The sequence below is a fragment of the Crocodylus porosus genome, unplaced genomic scaffold (assembly GCF_001723895.1).
Source record: "Crocodylus porosus isolate Cpor-Errol unplaced genomic scaffold, CroPor_comp1, whole genome shotgun sequence".
Classification (NCBI taxonomy): Eukaryota; Metazoa; Chordata; order Crocodylia; family Crocodylidae; genus Crocodylus; species Crocodylus porosus.
The window spans coordinates 19213895-19236774 of NW_017728914.1; the positions used below are offsets into that span (position 1 = coordinate 19213895).

Sequence of the window (22880 nt, forward strand, 5' to 3'; positions counted from 1 at the left end):
AACAAGGACAAGTGCAACATTCTGCACTTGGGACAGAATAACCACATGCACAAATACAAACTGGGGATTCAATGGCTAGGCTGCAGTACTGCAGAGAAGGACCTGGGGTTTACAGTGTACCATAAACTGAATATGAGCCAACAGTGTCCTCTTATTGAAAAAAAACCCATCAGCATCCTGGGTTGTATAAACAGGAGTGTCACTTGCAAATCAAGTGAAGTGATTATTTTTAGCACTGGTGAGGGCACCTCTGGAGTACTGCGTCCAGTTTTGGGCCCCACACTTTAAGAAGGAAGTGGACAGTTTGGAAAGAGTCCAGCACCTGGCAACAAAAATGGCTGGGGGCCTGAGAGGCAAGACTTACGAGGGAAGGCTGAAAGAACTAGGGTTATTTCGTGTGGAGAAGAAAAGACTGAGGGGGGATTTGATAAGTCTTCAAATACCTGAAGGGTGATTATAGAAAGGATGGAAATGGGCTTTTCGTTGTGGCTGTAGGGGACAGGACTAGGAACAACTGCCTCAAGCTGCAGCAGGCAAAATTTAGGTTGGAGATTTGGAGGATCTTTCTGATTATGAGGTGGGGCAGGCATTGAAGCAGGCTACCTAGAGAAGTTGTGCATTTTCCATACTTGGAAACTTTCAAAAGCAGGATAGACAGACACTTGTCTGGGATGGTTTAGTCAGGGATGATCCTGCCTTGAGCAGTGGGCTGGACTAGATGACATTGTGAGGTCCCTTCCAGTCCTACTTTTTTATGATCCCATGCAGAGAAACTCAACTGATCCACTTCACTTTTTGATCTGCTCCATATTGCTTCTCTGTTCCATGCGCTAACCTCACATGATTGTCTCAAGTGTCAAGCACAGTAGGGGAAGGGCTAAACTGGATGATCTGAGGAAGTCTCGCTTTAAAATGTAGGACATTTCCCTGTTTAGCTCGAGGTTTGTTGTAACACTTGAGGAAACAGCAGCCCAAGCTTTGGGCCCAACCTCTACTCCTTGAATGAGGCAGGGAATGCTTCCTTCACTCCCCCAGGCCTCAGTGAATGAATGCTCACCTCCAAGGCAGAGACTTCCTGGCCATTTCGAAGGATGTGGAAAGCAAACGGGTGCTTGGGGCCCAGCCCTGGAACCACCTCACAGCCGCGGAGGACAACAGCGTTCACGTGTGTGCGTAAATCAGTGCGGTCCTTGTGGAAATAAAGGGTGTTGCCTTTTAAGCGACACCAGCGCTCCTTCCAGCACTGATTAACCAAGACGTTCAAATAACCTGCAGGGAAAGCCAGATCCCAGACAGAAGTCAGCATCTCAGTCAGTGCCTAACTGGCTGGACCTAATTAACTGCCATGCATGAGGTAGAGAAGAAGGCGGGTAGTAAGAGGCACCGGGGGGTGTTTTCTGGAGGCGCCAGTCATGCAACTGAAAGGTCATCTGCTCTCACTCTATCAGTCTGAAGTGCTGCTGCGCTCCTACTGCTGTGCCTGTCAGCAAATCACTGCAGGTCTCCCTACCTCTGCCATTCACCCTTAACAAACTTGTGGCAGCTATTTCCTCACAATAATTTCTTCAACAGTAAAAGCCCTACTGCAAAACTCCATGAGGTGTCTGGATGCTCCCTCTGTGTGGAGATCTTCCAATTAGAAACACAAAGCTATTAGTCACTGGGCCCTCCTGCTTGGTCGTTACTGAGATCATGCTCAGGAAAAATCTCCCCTGAAGCCAGTAGGTTTGCAAAGTGTTTCTACATTTGGGCCACAGAAATGGAGTCTTGAAATTCAGAAGCAACAGCAAAATCCTCAGCAATTTGGATAGCAACCTCTCCACCCCACTCTACCCTTTCCACTGGGGCAGAGGAGGACCTGTCACCAAGTCCCAAGGCAAACTTCCCTCTAGACTCAGTTCACCAGGAGTCCCTGTTTGTGCTCCTGTCACCCTCTCCTATCAGTGTGGTACAAACCACAGCATGGGATGTCCTCCTCAGTGGAGGAGGTCTGTGTGTCCTCAGGAGATGCCTTCTTCTTGGAGAAGCTGATGATCCTGGTAATCTTCTTCCCAGCTGCACGGCTCACCGAGCCCTTCAGTTCAGCCAAGCCACTCTTCTTGCCTTTCCCTGGGAACAGGATGGAGTGCCAGCTCAGGAGAGGGCATCTTCAAAGCCAGCCAAAGCACTGCCTACCTCAGGCAAGAGCAGTTTTTCAGGGGCTGGGACAGTTGCATGTTGGAGATATGCTGATAGGAGCTAGAGCAGGCCGTTCTCAACTCCCAACAACTCTTGTACATTGGGACAACAGAGTTCCCAATGACTGGTGTGGAGGGAAAACTCAGGGATGGGGCTGCCAGCTCTGTGGAAGGAGCCTCCTATTACCAGCCATGCAGCAGGGCCTAATGGCACTAACAAAGAGTGTGTGAGCAGGCCAGCCCCTTCCCATGTTGCAGCAGCTAATGGACACCACTGAGCTGAGGGAAAGGGAGGGAGGGCTGTTTCTGCAGCTGCAGAGGGGCTGGTGCTCTCACCATGTTCTCGGGGCTCCCTCCGGGCCAGCGGTGAGCAGTTCTCTCCTGTCACCACGCTGTCCGAGTCAGAAGTCTGTTTGTCTTGTGATAACCTCTGTGGGGAAAAGGCAAGCATAGATCAGTGCAGGTCATGGGGATCCTGATGGTAGCAGCTACCCACCTCACCACAACACCCAAAGAGCTTTAACCCTTTCAGTGTGAGCCTGGAATGACCACCATCAATGACAGCTCTGCAAATGTGGCAGGGTCCCAGTAGCCTCATACAGGCTCCCAGTAGCCTCCATCTAACACAGCAGAACAGGAAGGGTATGTGCCCCAGGCCACTAGAAGAGTCTACACCTCCAGCTCAGGCCGATCTTGGATGTTCTTTGAGGGTGCCTTCAGGAAGCCTTTCACCACCTACTACCATGCAAATGCAGGAAAGCAAGCCTGCTCTTCAGCACTCCCAGTCCTTCAGTCACTGTGACATCAGGGTAGGCGTACTTCCCTCCTCCCATCCTCAGCTCAGTCTGACCAGCAGCACAATTTGGATAGCGGAAGAGAGAAAACGGGTTACCTTGTCCAGGTCTGTTTTGCACAGTACAGGGGATGTAGAGGCCTCGGTCCCTCCTGTGTTGGGGCTGCTCGCTTCCTTTATTGCCTGTGACAATGACAAAGCCTCTTAGCAACAACATCTCAGGACCCCGTTCAACTGAATGAACTCCAAGACTGGCCACGCTGCCATGGTCTGACCAGAGCAAATGGCAGTTTGGAATTAGTGACCATACTCCCTTCTGAACAGCTGCAGGGAGTAACTGGCACGTTTCTCACTGGAAAGTTTCCTCTAAAAAACTTCCTCTGCCCAGTCTCATTTGACTTGCACTTAATGAATAGGGTAGCCATGGAGTGAACTGATTGAAATACGTCTCAGATTCCCATTTACAGTCCCAAAGAAAGAAGTCAGAATAGAGTCTAGCCAGCTGACCTATGAGGCTTCAGTGGCAGACAGACTGAACCACTACACGAATGTGGCTTCTGTCAGTTTAAGAATGCCTGAACATAATTCTTCTTCCAACAGTGTCAGAAAGGGAAGTGCTATTACTCTGGTTATACAGATGGGCATAGAGGGCGTGTCTACACATGCATTTAAGTGTGCTAAAACTGAATGTGCATTAGCTTAATGTGCATTAAGCAGGTTTAAGCTGACGTCTACATGTGAAGGCATTAAAGTGCATTAACACTGCGTGTGGACTGATTTGGGACTAACTTTAGTCCCAAGGCAGTCCACACACACAGCATTAATGTGATTTAATACATCTACATGTTTATTAAATGTGCTTTAACTATTCATGCCTACATTTGATACCTGCATTTGCAGGCATCAAATTTAGATGTGAATACCCTAAATTCTCCATTTTAAAACACATTAAGGGTGCACACATGCCCTAATGGGCTTAAATTTAGGCTAATGCACCTTAAAGGGTCTCACGTAGACATGCCCTTAGAGACTACATCACTTGCCTAAGGTTACACAGGAAGACTGCAGCAGAGCAGGAATGGGAACCCAGGATGCCTGAACATACATGCAAAGTTTGGCAGGCTGGGCTGGGACAATGGCGAAACTGGCAAACTCCCATCAGGACCCACCCTGCATGAGGGCAGTCTTTCCTGAACTACTTCAGTTTGCCTGTGAAGCAAAGTACTCAGAAATCATGATCAGAACTTCCATGCTGAATCAGCCTGGAGATGTGCACAGGGTTCCCCCTCTTCCCCAATCCAGCACTTAAATGCAGGTCCATTTGCTATCCAGGATGTGATGGCACCAGTTGATCCACACTGCACTGTAATGGGGTGGGATAGAGAGGGAGATCTGGGGCAGGACCGGCACACCAGTCTCGAAGCAGTTGATCACCCTATCCTACCAGATTTAAAGTAAGCAGGGTCAGGGGTTGTGGCTCCCTGGGGTAGAGGTGGTGGTGCTGCTTAATACCCTTATTTCATGTCCCTTCACACACTGTCAGCTCAGACACAGAGTTAGTGACTTCCCCCTGCAGCTTCCCACATACAGACCAAGCTACCCACCCTCCTTCATCCAAAACAAAGGCAGGAAAAGGGGAGAGGGCAAGAGGAGGCCCTCCCCCATAGCCTGTGTGACTCCTGGCTATCAGAGCCAGCGGAAGGGGAGGACACTGCCTGGGCAGGCTGTGCTGGCTGGAGAGCTCTCCTCACAGCTGGAGCCCCAGCTAGACAGGGGTGATAAGAGATGTGAGGAAAGCCCTCTTCTCCATCAAGATGAGGCAGCATGGAAACCCTGGCCTTTCCCATGGGAGCCAGCCACCCTGCCTACTACTGGTTTCAGACAGGGATCATGGGAACCAAGCTACATGCAGAGATGATAGCATCAGAGCCAGGAGGATTCACTGGAAAGGTTCCTATAACACAGAGCTGGTGACAGTCCCTCAACATCACTGAGCCAGTGACACGAGGCAGAGACAAGGGTACCTTAAGCCACTCCTCAGCCTGCTCTTTGCTCTGTACTGCCAGCACCAGGGCCTCGGCCCCTGGCAGGGAGAAGCGCAGCTCATGCTTCTTGCGGCGTCCATCCTTGGGCACGTAGATAACATTGCAGGCGCTCAGGGGCACCTCTAGGTGTGGCTGCCGATCCTTGGAGCTTTTGTAACACTAGAAAAAGAAGATGCAATAGTTATGCTTGTAGTGGAAACCAGCCTGTATCTTCTGCCAATGCTATGGGGATATGGGGAGAGGGAGCATGTCAGCCCAGTGGGGAACATCTCTGCCCAGGTTCTGGCTATCTGTTATATGAAACGTTATCCGAGACCCCAAAGCAGTTTACAGAGATTGCAAAGTTACAGTAGTCTCATGTGACTGCTCCTCAGTTTCCCAACTGGGATAGGAAGAGTGACTCAGCTTAAGTCACAGAGGAATGGAGGAACAGAACCCAGGAATCCCCACTCCTCTGTCCTTCTCCTACCAAGACCACAAGTCCTCTCAGAGCTAGCACAGAACCTGAGGAATCCAGCATCCTACTGTGTGGGCTGTGCTGTGCCTTTAACCTGCCTTTCAAACTTTGTCCATCATGGTTGGCATGATGGTGTCAGGTAGTAAACACTCAGGTGAACTCTGATGGCTTCTGCTTGGAGACCTGGGCTATGGGTCTTGGAGGGGGCAGCGTTATTTTGCACAGTATATGTGGGTTTAGATATATGACCTTACAACATCACAGAGATTCCCAAAATCCGGCTTATACCTGCAGAGATGATGCACAGGAGACAACCCCACATTTTGCTCTTCATCAAGTGGTTAGACAAGCTTGGCAATTCTCCACCAAAGTTAATCCCAGCTTTGGTGCTCTCAAGCTGAAGCCAAAGGCCGCTCCAACTCCACATGATGCTGCCACCTTTCTTCAACCTAGACCCTCCCTGAAACCCCGCTGCATAGCCCAGTGCTCAGCCCACTGCAGCCTCACCAGGAGTCTGTTTTCCTTGATGACTGTCAGCTGCTTGGCCCACTGCCCAAAGCGCTTCTTGCGCAACAGGAAAGCGCAAATCCTGCAGTCCTTCACCAGGTTCATGGAAGCTTCCTCTGACGGCCACTGGTGTGTCAGCTGCTGGCCCTTCCCTTCCTCCTCCTCCTCATCATAGGACTCATAGGAGCTGCTCATTGCATCGGAGTCATTGTCTAGAAGAAAGCATAAAAATCTGTCACCCCAGGATACCACTGAGAACAGAGCTCCAGTGCCTTACATCCAGAGTGGGACTCCAGCCCAGAGGTTTCCCTCTCTAAGCAGTTCTTGGGGAGAGAAAATTAGAGGGAGAGACTCAGGGTCAAACTTGGAACAGAAGCAGTGACACTGAGTTTCCATTTTCCCCCAGTTACTTTCCAAGTCCACCCCTAGTGTTGGGAGGCCAAGTGCCAGGCCTACTTGGACAAGAGATCCCTCTGTCTGAGCCAGTGGACTGGCTTAACAGATTCCAGGTTTGTGAGCATCTGACCAAAAGCTGCAAGGCTGAGAACTAGCCAGCACAGTCATTTCTTCTCTGTGAAGTGGGGGATCTCACACACTAACACTTCTGCCCTGACCCTCCCAAATATGGCCGGGGACAGCAACTGCACACTATGGAACATGTCACTGTTTTTATACTACGTGCCAGTCTATTCCCTGCACATGGGGGTGGCTCCCTGAAGGTTCACAGAGCAATGGAGGAGCTGGCCATGTGGGAACAATTGCCTACTCCTGAGAGCAAAACCCACCAGGAATGTCTCTTCCTGAAGTTGGGGACTGTGGTTGGTGCCAGCAGAGCTTCACAGTGAGAGGGCCCTATGCATTGGCCAATGTTACCCTAAGCCTCTTCCAAGTTGTTGAGGACAGAGTCAGAGGCAGGGACAGGTCCAGATTTCTAACCTTCTTGGACATTTATTACATAGATGAGGCAGGGAGGGCTGTAAACAACCTCATCTGCAAGAGAAGCTTTCAGTCTTAGATGGAGAGTCTTGTTCCTAGAGAATCAATGGCTTCTCCAAGCACAGCGAGAAAGGTCAAGGCTTGATAGCCCATGTTAGAGGTACCATGCATGCCAGGAGTTGCCAACTGCCAATATCCAGCTTTGCCCCAGTGGCTAGTGAGGTAGGGTCCTGAAGAGCAACTGGATGAGGAAAGTCCCAGCCCCTGAGCTGTCCATAGATGGATTTTTTCCACGCAGGGGAAGGGCTAGTTTGTCGTTAGTGTATTGCTTCTGGCAGGGGTTCCCAGAGCAGCAGGTGCCCACTCTTTCCATGGGGGCTAAGTTGCAGTAAATGAATAGAGGGCCTGGCTCTTCCTCACTCCTCCAATTCAACTCTGCAACATCCACCTATGAAAGTCCTGGAGCTCTGTGGTCAACCATAGGTTGTGTGTGCCCCTAGGTAACTTTGCCTCAGGGTAGGATTCCCCATCTCCAGGCCACAGCTCATCCCCTCTGCATTTGGCCTAGTTCATGCTGGATTCACTCCTGCCCCGTGAGAGTGGCTATCTTGAAGAGGCTCTGCCCTGTTACCTACAGGAGTTTTTCTGCTCCCCATTCACCCTGGTAACGGGGTAGTTGCTGTCTGCATCCTCATAATAGCCATCCTCGATTGAGTTGGGGGGACTGGAGCTATCTGCAGAGAAAACAGAGAGTACATCAGGCTTTCAGTAAAGAATACTCTGGCTCAGGGTACTAATGGGGCACAGTGGATCATCAAAAGGCTTCATCTGAGGGCTTTGCTGAGCTAAACTAGGCCAAGCCTTGCTGCTCGCATTAGCTCCAGCTCAGCAGCATGGCCAGCCTCAGAGAATTAGACATGCCTGCAGTTACTGGCAGAGGTGAAGTATGCGTGACCCAAAAAGGACACAGAACTTTATGTACAGGATCTCTGAAAGAGCCTCAGCCCCAGAAGGCCTCCCTCTCCTCCCTACCCGCTCTCTGAGAGCCACTAGACACCACAGCCCCTGAGAGGAAAGATGATATGTGGGGGCTGCCAAGTGACACATTTTGGGGGCCCAGCCTGGGAAAAGTCCTCTGGCATCCAGCTCCTTTCTGAAAACTTCTCCAAGGTCACTGCCACTCTGAAGGAAGCCCAGCACACTCCTCCTTCAGGGACTGTTCCTGGGAGTCCTTCAGCCTCCTCCCTTGGCTGTCCCTCACATAGACAAAACTCAGCCCTACGCACCCAGCAGCTGGGATAGGAGGGAGGCAGAGGCCAAGGCACTGAATACCCCAGCACTGAATTTCCTGTGAAGTGCCAGAGCCCCTAACCAAGCAGCTCCACATGGAGTAGCTCAGGGATCCCTCTCTCCTACAAGGCCCCACATTCAGGATAGGATACGATTCCCTTGATGCACCTGTATGGTCATTCTCAAGCTGACCAGCCACCAGCACTACTGATAAGTCACCCTCAGTGATCGACCTCTTCATTTTCTCCCCATACAGCAGGAGCTTGGTTTGGCATTGGGGAAGATACCACAAATGAAATCCATTGACTGCTGCAGATGAAAGCTCCTTCACATTGAGTCCCTTGTCTCCAGCCAGCTCCCTGCGCTCCCTGAGCCGTTGCACTGGCTGTGGGCGAGCATCTTCTCTCAGGCTCTGAACATGCCCAGTCACTCAGTTCTGACCCCTGCATCAAAGCAAACCTCCTCATGTCACATAACTGTGGGATGGGAGGAAGCAGAGAGAGGAGTATCACTGCCCCCATGCTAGAGCACTGCCTTCCCTGAGATAAGCTAATGAGGAGCCCAGTGAGAGGCTCTGAAGAAGGTCCCTTGTCTACTGTGTCAAAATCAGGGCCCTGAAGCTGCAGAAACATGCCGGGACCAGCTGACAGAGTACTCAACCCTGCTCCTTGTCTACACAGTGTTCAACTTACTGCGGGAAGTGATGTACTCTGGGGCCTTTCCAGGGCCCAGAGGCAGGGCCTCCTCATAGTAATCTTCAGGTGGAGGGGTGGTGGGAAGTGGGGGTGGAGGGTCCCCAGGAGCCTACATGAGATAGAGAGACCAATGTGGATTAGACATGCAGAGGGAAATGGGGCAGGGCTGAGCTACAGGCCCATCAGGGTGTTCAGAGAACCATCAGTGAGAGCTGTCACCATAATAACCAGAAAGGGAACCCCAGTTCCCGTCATCCCTCTGGATCTGGGCCCCTGGATGTTTGCTATACTCTTCAGGATTGAAATCGCTGGCTTCTCAAAGCCTGAGTGGTTCACACTGAATGATCCACTTTCAGAGGCAGCGAACTGGCTTGTGATTTGCATCCTCACTTGGCAAATACTCCAAGCTGTGGTACCTTAATGATGAACGTGACTGAGCCTTCTTTGGGCATTCTTCCAGAAAGGTGTTGATCAGGACTGAAGAATGCCAGGATGTCCAAGGAGGAGAATATTCACCCCCAAAACACACTTTTGATTCCCCAGCCTCTAATCTCCCTTCCCTACCATCTCCACCCTGGCCATGGTCCCAACATGGATTGCGCACCAGAGGACAAGAGCCACTTTCAGCCAGCAGCTACATGGTTTCAAGGGGAGCCGGATGCCCTAAAGGGGAACTAGGTGGATCCACACCTGGGGTGATGCTGGATTCTCCTGAATTTAAAGCTGCACTGGGTAGGAGATGCACCAAATAACTGCCTGCCCCAGCCCTTATGAGCTTTTATGATTGTGCTAGACTGGGCAACTGTTTACGAAGCACAAGACCCAGTTGCACAGGGCAGGAGTTGCCTGAGAGCACAGAATGTGACAGCATGGCTTTTTCCAGTCACAGGCAAGCAGCACCATCCAACACAAAACACAAGTCACATCCACTCCATTTGGGATTCAACCTAGCTTCAAAACAGTATTCTTTTTTTGACTTTCACTTTTCTTGCTTCCCTTCTAAAACTTAGCACCAAAGCCTAAAGGTTTATCTGGTATTGAGTCTAGCTTTGTGCACTCTGCAACCCTTCATCTTTCACTGTTGCTGCCTCTTGGGCCTTGGCTCCATAACAAACGCAGCAGCCCAGGGCATTTCGGTATGTGGAGTCACAGCATCAGTCTTGCCACTGTACTACAACCTCAGAGTATAGCCACAGGGGTGTCACTGGCCTGAAAGACTAAGTCTTGTCAGAGTCAGCATAAGGACCTACCAATGGTGAGGGGCACTCAGAGGTGGCTGGACTCACATTTTTGACTGGCTGACTCCTTGCAAGGTCCAAGCCGATGCCCACACCAGTGTCTCCATCCTCCTCCTGCATGTCCTGGAGATCCTGCAGGTTGCAATCTGGAAAGTATTGGAGTTGTGAGGCCAAGCAACACTGCAGCACCAGAAACCAGGCTTGTCAGACAGACCTTCAAGACAGCTTTCCTCTTTAATCTCACAGCCCTAGGCACAAAGCCACTCCACCCTACTGCCCCTTATCAGTCATTCAGCTGCCACAAGAATGTTATCTATCAGCTCTGCAGTATCACAGCAGTGCTATAAATGTAGCCAGCTGTGGAGTCCTACAGGCCCTTTCCTATCTGGGTGCTTCCAAGTGCTTCATGGAACAATGGGCTCAACTTTGGGCAAGGGTGAAGAAATAAAACAGATGCATGTGACAGCCGGAATTTACACTCAGTTTTGGGCAGCAGGTCGCAGGAGCTTTACTGACTGTCAATGTCTGTTGTTACATTTGGTTTTTACCCTGCTTTCTCTACCATTGTCCCAGCAGTTTTAATTGCCATTTGGGCATGTAGTGCAGAACAAATTTAGGGTAATGAGTGGTCCAGAGGTCAGGGCTTCACCAGCCGTGCTGACAGAGTTTGTGCTGGGTGATGCCAGAATCCTGGGGCGGGATAGGACCTCATGGCCTTCTTGGCCAGAGGAAGTTGTGCCAGGTCAGCTGCATGCCAACAGGGATTGGAGGATTCTCCAAATTGGAGGTGATCAGCTGGTACATACCAAACTCTTCAAAGAGGGACTCCACAAAGCTGGTGCCATTGTGCAGAGTCTCTGTGTTCACATACATATAGTCCACATTCTTCCCTGCAAGCGATGAGTAGGGGAAAAATTAAGCCAACTTCTGAACATGGGGACAGGTAGGCCAGCACACAGATCTCTTTGTCGGTGGTCCACTCCCCAGGCAGTCACACACCCCACTCCCTGGAAACTGGCGGGGAACCCAAGGGACCACTGCACCCAGAGATAACCATGCATGGTGCGGTTAACCTGCAGCACCTGTCACAGTGACCCCTGGCCCCTAAGGGCAGCAGGCAGAGGACAGGGAGAGAAACAGCTCTGTAACCCCAGCAGGAAAGAGGTGGAGAAGCAGGAGAGCACCAATGACGCATGACAAGCACAAGGAAACAGAGGGAAAAGCTACAATCTCCAGCTCAGTGAGGCCCCTGCTGAGAGCTGTTCCAGAGGAAATGGAGTCTCTAGGCGACACTTCCACTCTGCCCAGGTGCTGGGGGAGGAAGCGGTGAAGCTTCCAGGTATGGAGCTGCTTTGCCCTTCCCATGGAAATCCTCCTCCCACTCAGCAGAGCCGGGTAGCAGGAAAGCCCGTGGGAATGAGCGTTTCCACAGGAAACGCCAAGCAACTCCAGTCCAATCACAACATGGCCACATGCTGTAGGCCCCATTCCCTGGGCTGGGCTTGTTTGTACAGGAGCCAACTGGTGTTAGTGCTTCACGTGCCAGGCAGCCTGACGTACACATGCTGCGTAACTCCGGTGTGCGGCAGCTGGGGCGAGGGGAAGGGAGGCCCCCGGGAGCACTGCTGCTGCAGCAGAGGCCTGCCAGGGGTTATACAGTTGATTAGCACTGAAAGGAGATGAAGCAAGTGTTTCAGCCCTGAATCCAGAGGCACTTGCCCCCTAGAACATGGGAGCTTTCCACCCCAAACTGCCTGCAGCTCCCATTGCAAAGCAAGTGAAATAGCAGTAACTGATAAGAGAGTCCGGAGGGCCTGGATAAATCAGGAGAGAAGAGCAGCTGGATCTTGCCAGCTATTTTGTTTTATACCTGCACCTCTGCTATTCAAGGTCAGCTGGAGGACTTCCTTGGCATGAATGTGCCACCAGAGGGAGTCAGGAGTCTCTGTCAGTAACCGGGGCAAGGCAGGTGGCACAGCAAGTGTCAGTCTCCAGGGAGAGATCAGAGGCTGGCAGGGAACCTGGGGGATCCAGCTTCTCAGCTAAAACCTATGCCAGGCGGGGGCTAAGGGAGCAGCAAATGCTGGTTCGTTCCTGCCAAGGCAGAGAGCTGTTCCCCCTGCCGCCTTCCTGAATTGCATCCCCATCCGATTGTCTTTGCGATGGATGTCGGAAGCAGCAGGTTCTGCAGCTCCCATGCTGGTTACTCTGAAGTCCCTGCCAGCTGCAACCAGTCCAGGCAGTGTCACTACAGCAGGGGTGGGCAAAATGTGGCCCGGGGCCAGATGCAGCCCGCCAGACCATCCCACCTAGCCTGCGGAGACCCTAAAAATTTAGGAAATTAATTAATCTGCCCTGGACTGCCTGTCATGTGGCCCTTGATGGTTTGCCGAAACTCAGTAAGTGGCCCTCTGCCCAAAATAATTGCCCACCCCTGCACTACAGCCTCCACAGGCAGTGACACTCTTGGCTGCTCACCAGAGATTGTCCCAAGCAGAGAGGACCATTGATCCTCCCTTCCCCCAAGCCAACCCCACAAGATGCCAGGCTTAGACATACAAGTCCTTTAGAAGCCACTCCTCACACTACTCGCCCCCACAGCCCATAGGCTCGGGGGGGGGGCAGGGGGGTGCGAAGCCTGCCTGAGGAGGGGCCCTGATGCACACCCTAGTGTACAGCTCCGCCGTTCCGTACCCTTCCCCCCTCCCAATTTGTAATGTTGTAAAGCTAACCAACAACATGGAGTGAGCTCTACCAGGACTGCAGGGATGGGGGTCAAGGGGTAACACCCCCTCCTGTAGGAATAGAGGCCTCTCTGTTATTGGCCAGCCCTCACCAGCACAGACTAGAAAGGGGAGAAGCAGTGGAGGGGAAGGGTAGAGCAGGAGGGATGACGAGTCAGCTCACTGACCTGTGGGGGGCTGCAACTTCTGTAGGATGCTGGAGACAGCCAGCTTCTTCTCCAGGGTGGTGGAGCTCAGGTACTCATGATCCAGCAGCTTGAGCAGCAGACTGAGCTCTGGGAGGAGCTGGTCCAGCACTAGGGAAAGCAGAAGAGACAGCTCAGTCAAGGGAGGGAGCCAGCTGGGGAGAGGACCCGAAGGCTTCACTGCTGCACTCCTTCCTCGCCATGGATGGGGTGATGTTAGCAGTGGGGCTCACCAAGAGATGGAGGGAAGGATAAAACAAGAGAGTCTCAGGAGCATACAGTATTTCATAGATTTCATAAACATTACAGCTGGAAGGGACCTTGGAAGATCAGAGTCCAGCCCCATGCTCCAGGGGCAGGAAGTCAGGTGGGGTCATAGGATCCCAGCAAGATAAACATCCAAATGTCTCTTGAAGGTGTTAAATGTAGGTGCTTGAACCACCTCTGATGGCAGGCTGTTCCAGACCTTGGGGGCTCAGACAGTGAAAAAAATTCTTCCTTATGTCCAGCCTGAAATGGTCTTGCAGGAGTTTATAACCGTTAGACCTTGTCATCCCTTGGGGCGCTCTGGTGAACAGACGTTCCCCCAGATCCTGGTGGTCACCCCTTATAAACTTATAGGTGGCCACCAGATCACCCCGACCCTGTGCTTTTCCAGGCTAAAGAGTCCCATGGCTCTCAGCCTGTCATCGTAAGATCTGTTTTCCTGACCTCTGATCATGCACGTGGCTCTCCTCTGCACCCTCTCAAGCTTCTCCACATCCTTTCTCAATTGTGGAGCCCAAAACTGGACACAGCACTCCAGCTGCGGCCTCACCAAGGCCGAGTACAAGGGGAGAATGACGTCCTGGGATTTGCTTGAGAAGCATCTATGGATGCAAGCCAGCGTTTTGCTCACTTTACTAGCCACAGCATCACATTGAAGGCTCATGTTCATCTTGTGGTCAATCATGACCCCCAAGTCCCTTTCATACATAGTGCTAACCAGCGTAGCACTGCCGAGCCTATAAGCATGCTGCAGGTTTTTCTTCCCAAGGTGGAGAACCTTGCATTTTTTGGTGTTTTCCTGAGCCTGTCAAGGTCAGCCTAGATCACCCCCCTGACCTCAAGTGTGGATGCTTTACCTCAAAGTTTGGTATCATTGGCAAACTTGTCCAGTCCACTTCTGACTCCAATGTCCACATCATTAATGAAGATGTTGAACAATACAGGTCCAAGGGCAGAGCCTTGTGGTCCCCCACTGGTCACAGGGCACCACGACAATTTGCTTCCATCAACCACCACCCTCTGGGTACGACCACGGAGCCAGTTTCCTAGCCAGCAGATCGTGGTGGACCTGAGGCCGCAGTTGACCAGTTTTGCCAAGGGGTGATCATGGGATACCAGATCGAAGGCTTTTTTAAAGTCAAGATAAACGACATCAATCTCCTCTCCCTTGTCCAGGTGATAGGTCACCTGGTCATAAAAGGAAATAAGATTGGTCAAGCAACAGCTACCCGCAACAAACCCAGGGGAGGGGAACTAGGAAAAACGACTGTCAGAAACTAAAACCCACTGAGGGAGCCAGGGAGCAATATACAGACTTCTCCAGCTCTGGATAGTGCCATAGGAAGGCCCATCAGAAGATACAGCACTTGAAGAAACACTGATCCTGCCTTCAGGCTGGGTACCCTGGTGGCAGTCCCTTGGAGTGTCGCAGCCACATACTAGCCGGGAGTTACTACACACTTTAAATGACCCCCAGGGGTCTGGGGTCACAAAGGAATTTCAGATAAAATGTCCTCAATCAAGTGCATTTAGTATTGTCTGAGGCACAGGGTAGGTCTACACAGCTGGGTTGCAGCCCAGGTAAACAGCAGCTGTGAGGACTCTGGAGACCCTAGTCAAGGCAATAGGGGAGTAGAAACGGTAATTTACCCTAGGTTATCATTTGCTTAGGGATTGCCCTGGTGGCTCTGCTCTTCCTGAAGGGCTAAACATGACTGGGATCATTTAAAACCTGTCTTGATTCTCCCTTGGCTTTTGGGGCTTCTGATTTCAGCAGACCTGACTGGTGAGAGAAACATATCTATGCTGCTGAGGCTTCTCCTAGCCAAGCCTGGCACACAGCAAGATCCAGCTGGTATTGTTGGAGGTGCTAAAGAAAAGATGACAAAAGGTGGGAAAAGAGGCAAGAGAGGTGGGAGAGGAAGACACTATGCAGAGCATCTTGTACCATGCAGAGTGGCTGTTCTCCTATCTAGACACCTCTGGACAGCACTACTGTGCAAGCACACATGAAACTCTTCTGCCCCTAGATAACAGGCAGGAGACAGTTGATCACCTGCTGAGCCCAGTAATGGAGAGCCACTGGTTCCTTATTCAAACAGCTCAGCAAGACATTAACCAGCTTCTTCTGAGCAGATCGTGCTGATCGCTTCTGATACTGTCTGTCACCCATACTGTAGTGCCAAGTGGTCCCAACTAGGCTGAGGGCCCACTGAGCTGTACAGACCACCTGACAGTTCCTGCCTCAAAGGGTTTATAATATATAGACAGATACAGTGAGCAACAGGATGGAAGTGGGGGCACTGGAAGCTAGACAGCAAAGTTGGAATCTAGTAAAAAATGTCCCAGGTGATACTCGGTCAGACTTATTTCAGGACACAGTAAACCTGGATGACCTCTTCCTGCCATCTGATTAGGGAATTACATCCACATTTACCCTGCTGCATTCAAAACCAATGATCACTACTGCCCCATCCTCGCTCCATATAATCACAGGAGTGAACAAAAGTGTACTGGGATGGGTTGGGCCCTTCCTTTCAGACAAAGTTTGAGAGCTCTCATGGGTAGTGGCTCCCTTGGCTCTAAAACTCTTATCTGGAAAGTCCCAGAAGCCTCAATCTTCTCCCCCAGACCACTCCATTTCTCTCCAGAAGGCTGCTGAGACCGTGGCAGGGCATCACTGACTCCAGCCCTATATCTCCTTGCTATCAAGTGCACTCCATCTCCCAGCTTTCCCCACAGCTGCCCCCAGAGAACAGCTTGCTGAAGAACAGCTGACAATAGCTCAGTTTGGTCAAGACTGAGGCTAGGCACTCAAGACACTGGATACAAGGGAAAACAAAATGGCATCAAAGCAATAGCTTCTGCTGTGAGTTAGCACCAACTGAAATGTAAATGCATTGCTGTCAGAAGATGCTAGCTAGATGACTTCTGAACTTTAATGGAAACTAATGCAATAGAAGTCCACATTGCTCTGACTACGCTACAATTTTAAAAGACGTGAACTCACACATCCTATTATAATTATTATTATTGTTATTATTTATTTGAGTCACCTTGCATCCTAGAACACCTCTGAATCTTAGTCAGGACAAACCCCGTAGAAGACCCTCTTTTATTTTAATGGGTGAAAAGGGTGTCCACCTCTGCCTGCAGTTGGTGAGAAGATTTGCATTCCTCGAATCATCAGAGTAAGCTCTGCATTCAGGACTTCTAGGCTTGGCTGCTATATTTTGCAGGGGTGCACCAATACAGATTTTCTTGGCCAATACCAATAGCCAATTAGTAAGCAGCACATTGGCCAATACTGATCTGATAACCAATATTAACTGCAGGTTGAGTCATACTGCAGGTTGAGTTACACTGGGCTGGGTGAGACCAGGCCAGCCAGCTCACCTCCACCTGCCCAGTCACTTCTGAGGCATTAGGCACCTCTTACAATGCCTGCCCTAGCCCCAGTACACAGTCTGTGCTGCACCAGGCAGCTGCTTCACCCTAGCCCAGCTCAACCTGTTGGTGAGGGTATGGGGGTATATCTGGGGTAACCCTGGCTTGCAGGAGGGAATGCAGGCATTCAGGGGCCCCAGCCAAAAGGCATAATTAAATTGGAGAACATTATCAGCTACGATGGCCAAAAAAAGCCAATAGCTAATAATGTAAATCTCCCTTTTATTAGTGCTGATCCAATAGGTGACAGATACATCGGTGCACCTCTAATATTTTGTATCTAGGAACAAAATACCAAGCCCTCTGGTCTGGACACAGCACCATGTCTGTTGAGTAGCATGGGTTGGCATAAACCTGCTCTCTACAAGGGCTCCCCCTTGAATGCAGAACAAGGTTCAAGGTCTCTATCCTGGTACTCAAAGTTCTCCAGGGTTTTAAGGTTCTGGGAAGTGCTCAAATAATAAATTAAGGTGAAGAAGCATGTAAAAACCTACATAAACAGTGAGGGATGCTTGATTAAACACATACACACTGAGTAGCTCTGAGAAGCCAACTTCTCACTTGATTTCCACGGTCTCTAGGCATTCTCTAACTGCATTCAAATGTAACTCCCAGCTTTCATAGCTCTTCATACTTCAGTACTGCTTTTCTGAGCCAATGTTCCTGACGCTGAGGAAATGACTTCCCCACAAACCCATCATATGGGCTGGGGAAACCCATCACAGCAAACATCTAAGGCCTGAAGGACCTAACTGATCTACCCTATTGTATAAAGGGCTGGAGTCCCCCAATATGTCACTGGGCTTTCTTCATGCTTAGTAATCACAGGATCAGGCCCTTATTTTATGCATATCAACTCAGTGCCCCTAAGCATCAGACAGACCCAAATTAAACACAGCCTGAATAGACCTTTTGAAAGTTAAGGTTGTCCCCTCTGCTTAGTTCACTATGTCCTTGTGATCTGGTTTCAGTGCTAAGATGCTCAGTGATTGAGCCATTCTTGCTGTAGGACCTGCAGATGCCTCAGGAAAGCACTGTGCAGGGGGCAGCATACAGACAATATGTTTTCCCAGGGGTAGCTGATAAAAACAAGTAGGAATGGAAAAGGATGGAGCCAGTTCGACCAACTTGTTGGTCTTCTGACCCATTTGCAAGCAACAAGCGCCTCATGAGAAAGCTTCCCTACAAAGAGCTGCAGCCCAGTGCTGCAGGTTCTGGGAGGTCTGGAAACATATCTGAGCCCTGGCAGCTGAAAGAGAGTTAGTTACATTAGGATGTCTGTCCATCACTTGTTAGGCCCAAAAGAAACAGGCAACCAGGCAAGTCTGAAAGCGCAGAGGGCAAATCAAAGGAACAGGAGTACCAAGAAAGAAAAAGCAGCAAAGCAGCTACCAGAAACAGCGAGGATCTTTCCCAAGGCACCTTATCAACAATCACCTGCACACCAGTAAGTGTGCTGATGAGGAAGAGGCCCCTGTTTAAATCCCAGCTGAGCCAGCTGCTTGGCATTCTCTGACTTTAGAGCAAGGCATGCAGCCTCCTTGTACCACATTTACCAGCTGGGAAAAGAGGAAATAAAAAAATTGTCCAGCATCTGAGTCAGGATTTGCTGGGGGAAAGCACGAAGGAGGAGAAGGGAGAAAGGCTTCTTGTCTGTGGCTTGCTCAGAGCTGGGAAGCAGCATCCTCAAACCTGCAGAGGGAAGTGCCCAAACCTTGCACAGATTGTGTGGTTCAGCAACCCTTCCCCTCCCCACCAGGATCCAGCATGGTCCTGCCAATTGTCTTTTCCTCCTCTCTTCACAGCTCCCTCAGCCTTCCCCTTGGGAGGATCGGTCTTCCATCAGTAGCCTGGTAACAAGACACCCCTGAACTAATTTACCCCTGGTGGGATTGGTTTTTCAGCTGCTGTAACCCACCCCCAGCCCCAGGTCATGTCTTGCACATGGGAGGTCAGGAGACAGAATAAGACAAGAACAAACTAATTTCCAAGCTCAAACACCTTTTTAATGTTATCGGGGGGGGGCAATACAAATCCTTACCAGCTGGGCTTCACATGATGTGAGAGCAGGTGAATGCATAAGCAGCGGGTGTCAAACTCCCTCAGTCATGCTCCAAATCTCAGCATCACCCTAACTCTGCTGGCACAAATGTGCCAGGACCCAAGCCCATTTGGATAGTAGGGCTCCAAGAAGCCCAGCTTGAGGAGTGATGAGAGAGACGCCCAGGTCAGAAAGTGATGAGATCTGCTCTGAAAGGCAAAGACAAAGAAAAGAAACTGAAGCCAGAAGGATAAGCCAGATCCCTTCCCTTAGAATGCATTTGCTGCGAGTCAGCATAATATGACCAAGGTGGGGTCCACAGCTGGCTCTGTGTCTCCAGAGGCCAAGGGGTGGGAGGAAAGTTCACAGGGCCGACTGCAGAGGGAATTCTGATGTGCTGACTAATGGAGATGGTTAGTAATGGGGGGAGGGAAGAGCCGGCCAGCATGTTCACGGCCAAGCTCCACGGGAACAAAGAGCATCAGTTCTTACTGGAAGTGCTTTGTGGGAAGCAAGCGGTCCAGTTCCTAATGAGGTATTTGCCCCCATCAGAGGATGCCTGCATATCACCTTCAGCACAGCCCACAGGCCTCAGTGCAGGGAACTGAGCACACCAAAGACTGGGCAAGTGAACCACTGGTGGTAGGGCCACTTATGGTTCTGGACTTTTGGATTTGGAATTAGTTTTGGCTAATTTGGCTGTGGATACAAATTAAATAAAAAAGAAAAAAGTGCACTGGGCCCATGGGATGCTGCTGCTGCTTTGGGCAGGCTGGTGAGTGCAAGGGGGGCATCTGTACTCAGATGAGTTGCTCACGCTCCCTAGGACCCAGGAGCTCCTCCCCCACTCCCAGATAAAATAAAAGCCGTGCCCCAGCACACTGCTAGAGGCTGATGGCTGGTACTGGCAAAGAAAGATCCGGATCACTTAGGAGGACTAACGATCTTCCTGCAGTTGACTGGGACCTAACAAATAGAGGTGAAAGTGAACAGGACGCAGGAGTCTATGCTGTCCAAATTCCCCACCGAAAGCTTCTGTGCTGCAGCTCTTACACAGGACTCCCCTCCCCATTGCTGTGATGTTGCTATAGGGCTGTTAAATGCTGGCTACTTTCCATCCCAGAAGCAGCTGCATGTCAGAGCTTGAGGACTCCTGCATTTGGGGACAGACTGTGACTTTAAGCTACTCTGGGATGAAGTAGGGCCAGCACAGTCCCCCTGAAGCTGCTCTAAGTGACAGTGTCCTTGCCCAGCTGGCTAAGAGCTGCTCCGCAGCTCTACAGAGCAGAAGTGCCCCTTGATGCTGGGGCTGTGAAAGGAATGGAGAAGGACAGTTTACAGCCGCTCTCTGTAGCTCCTGCCCTTGGGGAGCTGCACAGAGGCCATCCTTGACCCTTCACACTGCAGGAAATCTTGCAAGCTCTTAGGATAGTTCAGCTGCTGGTGGGGAGAACGTCTCCAGCTCAGTTGTCAGCAAGTTATGTTTTCCCCACTCGGTCCAGGCTTTCCTCCCCGGGAAGGGTGGAAACAGAGAATTAAGCAGGGGTTAGCACTGGCCCAAGTAAAGAGGGAGGGGGCCTGTGAAGACATCCAACTTCCCTCCCTCACATGGAGCAAGAGACACTGGCTCCCTCCATATCTGTCTCTTAAAAGTCACCCGTATCAAACACAGCTTCTCTCTGAGCCTGGTGGCTTCACCTGCCCTGACAGCTGCTGTGATGAACAGCACAAAGGGCAGGATCTGACTAGCCCCATTGTCCTGCACAGGCCTTTGCCAAAACGGGAGCAGGCAGCATTGTTCAGTGATACTAAGGAGGCAGCCACAGCCTGCTGCCAAGGTGAGACATGGCAGCTCTGGTCTGGCGGTGGTGGTATTGTCACAAGTCTCATATTAGTCAGTGTTTTCTTAAAGTCCCAGCTCCTGATTGCAAAACAGAAAAAGCAGAGATGCACATGTGAAATAGTGAGTTTCTAGCCTCCCTGACTGGAGATATGCTTGCATGTGCAGGTAACCCGCTGCTTTACAAATCTCACAGTTGGGAGTTGGGGGAGGCTGACTTGCAATCTCGATCTGCAAGGCTGCAAATCTGGAGCTGGTGCTGACTCAGAATCTGACAGAGATGAGCCCAGACATACCACAACCCCCACCCTGCTCCTCCCCACCTACCTCTCCTCTGCCTAGATCTGAGGCCCCTTGCAGCTCCTGGTCTGGGAGCAGGCTCCTCGCCCCAGGTCACTGCCCGTCCAGGATGCAGGCAGGATGTGGCCCTCACAAGCCACTTCCTGCCTCCTGAGTTGATGAACTTCTATCTCCAGAAACCGTCTGTTTCCTCCTCCCTTGCCAGAGCCAAGCTAAATATTAACCCTCCACCACGTGGTGAAGATGGATGTTGTCAGCTCCTCTTGGCCTACCACCCTCCCTCCAGAGGACCAAGAGATGCCTCTCCCCACTCCTGCTCTCCGGACAACCAGAAGCTGGTGTCAGACTTCCACACCTCTCACACCCAGCCAGTCTGGGCTGGGAGAAGGAAACCTGCTCTGGGGAGAGACCATGGCTCCTGTGCAACATAAACAGAGCTAATCCTCGCTGACCTCTGGAGCTAGAACAAACAGGGACACCAGACCAACCTGCTTCCATGTCGGTTACTGGAGTCTTTTATAACTGCTCCAGGGCGAAGTGGCCTGGGGCCCGTATGACAGCAGCAAAATATATGGAGGTTCCCCAGCCACAGAAGAATTAGAAAGTGGGAGAGGGTGGGTGAGGGAAGTGTAATGAGCTGGGGATGCTCAGCTCCCTCCCAGTCCACCTTTCAGTGTCCTCTGGCTAGAAGAGCCTGTGGATGGGGGGAGGGGGGGTGTCTGCCAGTGCGATACCCCCCCACAGCATCTGGAGGCGATGCACTCCTGCAGCATAAACGGCACTGCACAGACAAGCTGCACCAAGGCGTCTGCCCTCAGAAATTCAGGATTGCTCCACAGACCACAAAAGCAAACCACCCCTCAGGTGGAGTATCTATGCACCACTTGGGCAGGATGACAGGCTGGGCAGGCATGTGGAAAACCACAAACTTTCCATGTCCATAGCCACCTGTCTTGGTTGCCCCCAAACCTGATCAACATGACTCCTAGACAAGTGGAGGAGGAGGCAAAACTCATATTGCCCGTCTCTGCAGCCATCCTGAAGGGTGAGTCATCTTCCACCCCCTGTGCCCCACAAAGTAACACTGGCATCTAAGAGCCTGCCCGCCCAGCAGGCCCGATTATAATCCTTCCTCTTTCCTCCCATTCTCCCCTCCTCCCAGTCCCATGCCCTGCTATCGCTCACTCCATAGATTAAAAGATCTAGGCAAAGTAAGAAGGTAACACTCAAGTACGTGCTCAAGAACCCATCACTCCAAGCAAACACTCTTTCCTTGCTTACTTTGAGCTTAGCTGATAATGGCATAATCATTTAAAGTGACCTTTATGGGTTCCTTGAAACTATGAGGAGACATACCATTCCCTATTCACCCACACTGTCCCCCTCTCCTTCCACCAGCCTGGGGGCAAATGGACCTGGAAAGTCAGGAAGGCGCAGGGAATGATGCAACCCAGAAACAGACACCTCTGGCTTCCCCTGCTGCAGAACAAGCCCCATTTCGTCCAGAGCCTTATTCCCAATCCATCTTGCGGCAAAGTGAACCATGATCACTGCAGTGTGCAGCTTCTGCCTTGCAGCTTCCCATCTCCTCAGCTCAGGTACCCTGAACCAATATCCATGCCAGGTGCTGGGCAGGAGGGGGGGTCTGCCTCTGGTACTTGCCAAGGCCTTTCCCTTGCTTGCCTCAGCATGTGTGGAGTCACAACCACCAGCTCCTGTTTCAAAGTCTCCACAGACTAGCTGAGGGCAAAGGGGTAAGTGGATCACCTATTAATAGACACAAAGCAGGCGCTATGCAATAGAGGGTGACAGGGAGGGGCACGGAGACCCCAGTGCACACAGCAACTCCAAGCTACATTTACAGAAGAGGCAAGAGTCCCTGATAAGCAGGGCTTGTAACTCGGCATTGCAAGCCAGT

The 22880-nt window shown here is 51.1% G+C and overlaps 1 protein-coding gene across 1 annotated transcript in view; it reads right to left on the reverse strand.

Annotated features, from left to right (window-relative positions):
* Positions 1 to 22459, reverse strand: part of AFAP1L1 (actin filament associated protein 1 like 1) — a 29277-nt gene extending 6818 nt beyond the window's left edge. Inside the window, exons 1-13 of the mRNA XM_019534721.1 lie at positions 22337 to 22459; positions 20990 to 21128; positions 13050 to 13178; positions 10945 to 11028; positions 10187 to 10284; positions 8898 to 9009; positions 7551 to 7649; positions 5980 to 6191; positions 4995 to 5174; positions 3070 to 3153; positions 2514 to 2607; positions 1957 to 2109; positions 1058 to 1269 (exon numbers count right to left, since the gene is read on the reverse strand). Coding sequence (XP_019390266.1) covers positions 1058 to 1269; positions 1957 to 2109; positions 2514 to 2607; positions 3070 to 3153; positions 4995 to 5174; positions 5980 to 6191; positions 7551 to 7649; positions 8898 to 9009; positions 10187 to 10284; positions 10945 to 11028; positions 13050 to 13178; positions 20990 to 21128; positions 22337 to 22459 — 1719 coding nt within the window. The remainder of the gene's footprint in view (positions 1 to 1057; positions 1270 to 1956; positions 2110 to 2513; positions 2608 to 3069; positions 3154 to 4994; positions 5175 to 5979; positions 6192 to 7550; positions 7650 to 8897; positions 9010 to 10186; positions 10285 to 10944; positions 11029 to 13049; positions 13179 to 20989; positions 21129 to 22336) is intronic.
* Positions 22460 to 22880: the final 421 nt, after the last annotated feature.